Source organism: Sitophilus oryzae, unplaced genomic scaffold (assembly GCF_002938485.1).
Source record: "Sitophilus oryzae breed Bouriz unplaced genomic scaffold, Soryzae_2.0 scaffold_690_pilon_pilon, whole genome shotgun sequence".
Classification (NCBI taxonomy): domain Eukaryota; kingdom Metazoa; phylum Arthropoda; class Insecta; order Coleoptera; family Curculionidae; genus Sitophilus; species Sitophilus oryzae.
Genome location: NW_022147296.1, coordinates 1,438,132 through 1,447,213, shown reverse-complemented (window position 1 = coordinate 1,447,213; position 9,082 = coordinate 1,438,132). Strand labels below are relative to the sequence as shown.

General features: G+C 32.9%; 1 protein-coding gene across 1 annotated transcript in view; it reads left to right on the top strand.

Moving 5' to 3' along the window:
- The window catches only part of LOC115888227 (gastrula zinc finger protein XlCGF57.1-like), a 53,505-nt gene extending 52,537 nt beyond the window's left edge, over positions 1 to 968 (top strand). The window contains exon 10 of the mRNA XM_030907882.1: positions 705 to 968. Coding sequence (XP_030763742.1) covers positions 705 to 827 — 123 coding nt within the window. The 3' untranslated portion in view covers positions 828 to 968. The remainder of the gene's footprint in view (positions 1 to 704) is intronic.
- Positions 969 to 9,082: the final 8,114 nt, after the last annotated feature.

Here is a 9,082-nt window from a genome sequence, read left to right as displayed (position 1 = left end):
GAAATAAATTTAGATTGGAAAGCCCGTCAAAATATATAATTGTTTTGGGTCGCGACCGTTGTACGCGATCTGGCGCTGCTATAGCGGTTGCTTAGAACAACCGCCCAAACAATAATAGAAATAATTTTCTCTTGTCAAAGTCAGAATCTTCAAAAAATATAAAATCTTTCAAAATTTAAATCGCCCTCATTGAAAAAATACCGAAAAGTGTTTAAAGCGTCCATTTTCAAAGTAATTATTGCTATCTTGTGAGTTTAATTTAAATTTTACTAACTCAAACCCGTGATAATTGGGAAAAAGTGGCATTAAAAACTAAAAAACTGTGTTGTGAACTGGGAGCTGCAAAAACCATCGTAGATCGTGGCATAACGTCGGTTTCCAATGTTTCATAGGTATTTCATACATGTCCTTATATAAAATAAAGTTTCTTGTGTATGCGACATCCTGTATTTTATTTATAAAATTTAAAGAAAATAATAACAAATTTGAATAAACAATATTTGGCGACATAATTCCGGAAAAAACCGAACCGATCCGAAATTATCAAAAGCTTTGGGTCGCGACCGTTGCAAGAATAGCGCCAAATAGTGTTTACATTGTCCTTATGGGCACTTTCCAATCTAAACTTGTTTTATTTATCTGTGCCTAAAACTTAGGTCTATTTTTTTGTACTAATTATTGGTTTTCACAAATAATGATTTTAGGTACACACAAAAGTCCATAATGAAGATAGACCACATGCCTGTGATATTTGCGAGAAAAAATTTAAGACTCCTTCAGATTTGTCGGATCATTTAAGCAAGCATATAAAATATATAAATTTATAGATATAAGTGAAAATCAATGTAAAATAGTTTTGTTTGAACAAAGATTTTTAATCCTTATTGAGTTCCTTTTTGCTGAACACTGGATATATTTAATGCAATATAAATCTTGCAGAAATGTACCTAATACAAGTATCATCTAGACCCTTAAATGTTTTGCCTTTAAACGAATTAGAACATAAAGAAAGAGAAGAACTTAACGATTATTAAGAAAGAGAGATTTTTACAAATCTAAGATTTGTCAGCATTCATGGGATACAGGGCACAGAATAAATTTTAACAACGGTAAAATTATAATGAAAGAAGCGATAGCCTTTAAAAAAAATAAAAGAGGCTTTTTTAATACAATCTAATAAAAATAAATGTATTGCTCATGCACCTGTTAGTAATGTATTGCAATCGCTCCTTTGATTTTAAAGAACATAACATAAATAAACCTAACATACGTAAAAATTAAAAATAATCATACAGAAAGTTTGAGGCTTTTTGGTGTTACCTTATTAAGTAATTGTTATCAGGTGGTAATTGTTAATTTGAAGTTTAACTTTTTGGTTTAACTTGATATAATGCCATTTTACCAGAACCAGAGAGAACACTAATAACTAAAGTGAGAGGGCTTGTGGAATAGGGCATTTCGTAGACAAGTTTATTTTGTCACCGCGCATCCCAGACGCGCACAGCGTTTAGGCGGCCAAAAAAGGAAGTTTTCAACTTTGCAAGTTAAACATTTGACAGGATTAATTAGACTGTCAGTAGCTTTTTCTATTTCTTAGCTCTAGAAGGAGATAACTAAAATCTGTTGATAATCGGAGTAATAAATTGTTTTTAACTGAATGTACCTGTTTTTTTAGCTTGTGAGAAGAGAAGATTATTGTCATATGATTGTCATGATTGATTATTTGAGATTCCACGATTATTCGGCATTTTTGTAATTTTTTTTGTGGTTGAGATCCAGACAAAACGTTTCCTTTAAAGGTAAGTTTTATCTTGGTAATTATATTTTAAAATACCTAATAGTAACAACGCAACGGATATCGGCAGCCAGACGGGCTGCATGCTGTTCCAGAGAGCATAGTAAGAGATATATCAAACAGCCAGACGTCTTAAAATACTTTCTCGAAAACTTTGCTAGCTCTTAGACTATATTATGTGCACTCAATATAGTCTAAGAGGAAGCAAATCTGAGCTTCTGAACAGAAGCTAGTCTGGCTGCCGATACCCGTTATAGTTCACTACTGCGCATCGGAAGAAGATCCTATATATATTTTAATTTAGTCTTATAAATTCTAGTATTGAATATAAATCGAACATGTCTCTATAGCGCAGTGCGTAGAGTTTCCGACTACAAACCGACGATTCAGAGTTCGAATCTGGATTAGGGCAAATACTTTTTTATTTTATTTTCGTATATATTCTGATAGTAAAGTATTAAATAATTCTGGTGATTAAAAAAAACAAATGGTTAATACTTTACTATCAGAATATAAACGAAAAATAAAATAAAAAGTTTTTGTCCTGACCTCGGATTCGAACTCTGACTCCCTCGGTTCGTGGTCTGAAACTCTACGCATTGAGTTATGGAAACTCGGTCGGTTTATATTCCATACTATAATTTAAATGACTAATAAAATATAGGATCTTCTTTCAATGCGCAGTAGGAAACGCAATGTTTACCGGCAGCCAGACGGGCCGCATGCTGTTCTAGAGAGCATAGTAAAAGATATATCAAAGAGCCAGACGTCTTAAAATACTTATTTTTCCGACGTTGCTAGCTCTCGTACTAATAGTCGTACATTGCTAATTTACATAGGTAAGCATAACCTATGGGCTAAATCCGATTGTAAAAGGTAACGACTAGGTATTATACCTGGTATTATTACCAGTAATACAAATTATTTTTTCAACTGATAGTTTCTTGTTATAGAATAAAGACTATCAAAAACATTGAATACCTACGGGATACCTACTGATACTCTGTAAGTGAGCTCCCAACCGTGCTTCCCTGTTTACTCCCCAACCAAGTTAGATAAAAAAAGATATTGAAGATTGCAGCCTTGAGCTGAGTATGGCAAGGAGTATGGGCTCCACTCCACGACATGTACAGAAACGGATCACCTAAACTGGTAAGCATGTAAAATTAAACCTTAATGAAAAAATTGAACTTATTTATTTTTAGTTCAAGAAAAGGCATGACAATCCACAACCCACCAAAGACCTGGTAAATGAATTCTGCAAAACTGAGAACCAAACTAAGTTAAATAAATTATTATGTTCCTACACAGCATTTTATTTATAGGTTTTAATGCTTTAAAGTCTATTAATAAATTTTCGTTGTCAACAAAATAATCTAAAAAAACTACGAAGATTTCTTATTATAAACTTGAAAGATTAAGATGCGGTTCCTAATAAACAAATTTTAAATTTTTGGCGCCAGTATATAGGTATGAATGCAAACTACTATATCGATAATGTGCTCATAGTTCGGGTTAGACGCCAAAGGCCGCGCCACTAACATAGTCTTCAAAAATTAACGTTGATCGGTCTCTCTCACTTTAGTTATTAATGTTCTCTCTGACCAGAACGCCAACGGCTTTTCTAGACGTATCTGTTTAAAAAAAACTAAAGTGTTCTCGAATAGTTAATCATCATTTAATCCATATACATATCAAATATATACTGATTATCGCCTATCCCTGCAATGTGTTGGATTTGAAGCCGAGTTAGAGACAACTAGATAACCGGTTCATGTATATTTCACATAAGTTCGTCTGGTAGGCAGACACTGGCGCAATAGCGCAACTCCAAAATTCCGAATATCGGTTAGCCCTTACTGTGAGGATTAGCCAATTGTCGAACGGGAACGCAAACGAAAACCGTACGAAGTTGGACGAAGCCGTACGAATGAACAGCTGGTGCTAGCGTCTAGTCTCTCATTGGTCTGGTGATCCGATCGATAATTCTAAATCCAGGCTTGCGCACTACGCTTGAGTACAGCTAACTGAGCGACTTATGCAAATTCCTTCAGAAGATTTATATACCCATTTCACCGGCTTGGCTTCACAGAATGCAGTTTGGAGTCGATGTACTTTAGTTAATATATATATGATTTAATCATTTAAATATATTTTTTCTTTCTTTTTCTTTGTATTTTTTGCTTCCGACGACGGAAAGAGATTGTTTATCGGTAAAACCTAACTGTTGACAAGTAGTTTTCAAAAATAACTATTTTATTTTGTAGATTTTCTTACAATGGCGAAATACCCATATAGGATTTTTTTTGGAGAAGTATAGAACGTTCAACCATCGTTCAACGACGTCATTTATTGTCGAACTCTTCAATCACTTCCCAACCAGATGAAAGAGATTGGTGAAGTCATTACGGCATTTTGTACATTTCTGCATATTCTTTTTAGTAATTGTCTATTTGCCATTTGATTTGGGGTTGTAAATTTTATTTGAAATCGATCAATGTCAAAATTAAAAATCTATTGTTGCTATAAAACAAAATTCAAATTTTTATTGCAAAAATGCCTCAAAGGTTTAACCAAAATGAACAAGAGGTCACTGCCAAGCTTTATAAATTATGTTTCTCTAGAAAAAAAGACGCTGTTAGAACAATCTTGCCCGTGGATGCCGTATATGAAGTAAGTACAATCACAGATAACACATAATCATTATTATATGTTATCTGTGGTACAATGCAAAAGTGTAATATTCCTATGTAAAATACAAACTGATATCTTTTTTCAATAATATACATAGCGAGTTGCTGATGCTTTAGAAATAGGAACTTCGACAGTCCAAAGGATTAGGATTAAAGGGATCGTTAGAGGGACGGATTTTAATTTATCCGGATTAGTTAAAAATCTAACAGCTTTATTTTCGTGGAAATTAAGCATCAATTTAATGGATTAAGTTCCTTTATAAATGAATTTTAATGGACGGAAAGAGGCCGTAATTTTCAGTATCTTTTTCTAAATATAGACACCGCTTTTGTCTTTTCAATCACATATAAAAAAAATCATAATCAATGAGTTGGTGTTAACGTTATACAGTAGGGTGAGCCAAAAAAACTAACCTATGGAATTTATGGATTAAAATTAACCTAATAGCCGAGAAAAAAATATCCCCGGAAGGCAGGATTTTTAGCTCAATTTTAAAAGGTGTCGGTGAACATTCAAAATTTTCCATTTAAATAACGCGTAAAAAAATATTTTTCCATTAAAAGTACCATAATTTTGAAACGGTTTACGAAATTTTTTACATCGCAGATTTTTGTAGAGCCTAAAATTTCCTAAAAAATCTATCTGAGAGTAATTTTTTTCAATTCAATAATTTGTATATTTTTAAAGCTTTGAAAAGTGAAAAAAATCAAAATATGCAGTTTTAGTGTATATTGATTAAAAATTTTCATATTTAGCAGAAAAAACTAGATTACTCTCAGATATATTTTTTAGTAAATTTTATGCTCTACAAGAATCAGCGATGTAAAAAATTTCGTAAACCGTTTCAAAGTTATGGTACTTTTAATGGAAAAATATTTTTTTACGCGTTATTTAAATGGAAAATTTTGAATGTTCACCGACACCTTTTAAAATTGAGCTAAAAATCCTGCCTTCCCGGGATATTTTTTTCTCGGCTATTAGGTTAATTTTAATCCATAAATTCCATAGGTTAGTTTTTTTGGCTCACCCTATTATACAGGGTGGTTCGAATTGTATTCGGGAAACTTCGGCAGCATATTCATATTCTGCAGATAAAAATAGGTAGTGCTTAGTTTCGGAGATACAGGGTGTAGAAGTTTCATTTTTATTTCGTTTTTTTTTCAATTCATTTCTGAACTAACGCCGATATTTGGATGACATTGGTGTCTGGGTGTGTTAAATAGTTTCAGAATAATTTCTCTCATGTTCAAAAAAGCAGACTAGATAAAATCAGGAGCATTTAAAAGCTTTATTATATATAGTTGCATTCACCAACTAATAGAATCATATACAGGGTGATTCCTGTAAGTCGGTCATGCTTTCGAGGAATGATAGGGGACGTTGAACTATGGATACATGATACAGGGTGTTAACATTTTTGAAAAATTAAAGATATTCGTTAATAGTATTTTAGCAGTTGAAGGTATCGTTATAAAATTTCATTATAGGAATCTACCTAACAGAGACACTTTAAATGTAAGAAGAAGAGGTTTTAGTTTCAACCAGTGGCGTAGATGTGATACGCATCAGGTAATTTTTTCAAAAAAATAGTACGCCACTGATAAAAATAAAAATTTTTATTTTATAATATATATATTAATTTCCAAGAAAAAATGTCTCTTTCAACTTTCTCCTATCTAACACCATTTTGTCACAATTTAAAAATAAAAATATTTATATTATTTATAATAAAATAATTTTTTTAATGAGAATCTCAAATACAGCGAATTATTATAACTAGAGGGCAGAAACACATGTGCATCGTTAGCTCCCTTCATCTTGGGTAACTTTAGTACTTTTTACTATTAGCTCTAAATAAATTTTTAAAAAATTATAAATTTAAACTAGAATTGTTTTTATTGTTACTAGTAAAATTCGTAGTTTTAAGGTAGAGTTATAATAATTCGTATATTTAAGGTTGTCATTAAAAAAATATATTTTTTTAAATTGTGACAAAATGGTGTTAGATAGAAAAAAGTTGCAAGAGACATTTTTTCTTGGAAATAAACCGAGTAAATAAAAAACTCCGAAATTTTTATTTTTATCAGTGGCGTACTATTTTTTTTGAAAATATTACCCGATGCGTATTACAGCTACGCCACTGGTTGAAACTAAAACCTTTTCTTTTTAAATTTAAAGTGTTTCTATTAGGCACACTCCTATAATAAAATTTTATAACGATACCTTCAACTGTTAAAAAAGTATTAAAGAACATCTTTAATTTTTCAAAAACTTTAACACCCTGTATCTTGCGTAAGTGTGCGAACACAGTGCAAGCAGGTTTGCTGCCACCGGTAGTCGGCGTCAATCTGGGTACCTATTCTTTGACATCGTTCGCAATTTGCGTATACGCATCACGTGTATTGTTATAAACAGGGTATCCCAGAAATAAGTGCAAGTATTTTAAGGCTGGTAGATCTCGATAAAAAGAAACATATTTTCTCTTTATCGTTTTTCAAATAAGTCCAAAAATAACGGAGTTGTTTTACTTTTGAAAATTTCAAAAAAATTATTTTTTTGCTAAAATTTTGAGAACCACTGGATCTTTCTGGATTTCTTTCTTTGTAACTTTAATCTACTACTTATGTTGCCATATTATCAAAAAATTATTTTCTTTAAATAAAAACTAAAAAAAACAAAAAATTTTCAAAAATTCCGAATTTTCAAAAAAATATTTAGAAAAACCTCATTGGCGTGTTTCTGGGGGGGGTTGAACTATACTACCAGTTAAGTTAAAATACTTGCACTTATTTCTGGGACACCCCTGTATGTGGTATTATCGTAGCGCCGCGCCGCGCCGCCGCCTCGCGCGCTTATAACCTTGAAGAATAAAGCGTGTTATCAAATCGGCTAGTTCACAGTGAAAGCAGGCAGATGGCAGGCAGGCACCGTCAACCAGCGTTCATCGGCGTTCTCGCTTTTACCGGAACGAAAATTTATTTATTTCTGCTTTTGCACGCGCCGACGGCACACAGAGGGTATTAAGAACTAAAAGTTGGCCAAAATTATGTTTTATGATTTTTTTGCTTTTTTGCTTGTAATATTAATTATTAATTAGAGGAGAGGTTGCTAATATGGAACCCCATTTTGTTTTTCCTACACAATATTTTTTCCTCTACTCTGAAACCCTTTCCACCGATCAAATAGGGCCATTCTGTGCAAAATCAAGCAATTGGATGAGGATGCTGAACAAGAAAGTAATTTGTATATTATAGACGATATTTGAGCGAGGATGGGTGTTAATAGGGTAAAGACTATTTCCTTTAAGAATCTATTTAAATCAATGTTTTTTTGGCAGTGGCAAATATTGGCAAGATTTTTGTGCATATTCCAATGCTGGAGACTTTAAGCATTGAACGGATATTAATTTCCATGCGGAATATTGCCGAATAGTCTTACACCTTATAAAAATGCCACTGATTTTTTAAATATAAAACATTATAAAAAAATAGAATAGAAGGACACGTTTCAAAAAAAAATATGGCATAAAACAGGACTTGCCAGCTGGCTCTGTATCCATCATGACAGTTATTATAAACAATTTGCAAAAAAAGCACTACAAACAATTCCACTATTTTATAATCTTAGAAATATTCAGAATACACTCAAGATAATTCATACTTATAATTGAAATATATTACTTATTTGATAGTCAACTTACGACTTAAAAAAAGCTAATAAACGTGCTTACATTTAGTATTTATGGATTTGGATTCAGTTAAGATAAAAAATGAAAATAAAAAAAATATCACTTTTGGCTAGGTTTATAGACCAAATACCCCTATGTGCGGCCCCGGCGCGGCGGGCGCGGCGTTTCAATATGGTTAGGTTAGGTTAGGTTAGTTAATCAGGTAAATTTCCTCTTAATTAGCTACTTCCGAACCCTGCTCGCATCTCCGAAAAAGCCATATAACAATACACGTGATGCATATACGCAAAGTTACGCATCACGTGTATTGTTATATGGCTTTTTCGGAGATGCGAGATGTGAGCGATATGTGGTCAAGAATAGGTCCCCAGAGACGGCGCTGGTTGCCGGAAAGCAGAAACCTGCCTCCACTATGTTCGTACCCTAAGGGTACGATTTTTTTTGGAAATTTTCAAAGTAAAATAACTCCGTTGTTTTGGATTTATTTGAAAAACGATAATGAGAAAATATGTTTCTTTTATCGAGATATTCGAGATATACCACCCCTTAAAATACTTGCACTTATTTCTGGGATACCCTGTTTATAACAATACACGTGATGCCTATACGCAAAGTTGCGAACGATGTCAAGAATAGGTACCCAGATTGACGCCGACTACCGGTAAGCGGCAAACCTGCTTGCACTGTGTTCGCACTTGGTTCGCACACTAAGAGGCATTTCCGACCCATAGTGTGCTATATCAATATTAATATTTCGACGTCCCCTATCATTCCTCCAAAGCATGACCGACTTACAGGAATCACCCTGTATAGTCTATCCAACGACAAAATCCTTTGACAGTGATCGATGTGTCTGTCATTTTAATTTCAAAGAAGTTTATTTTATTTTACAAAGAAATAAATTG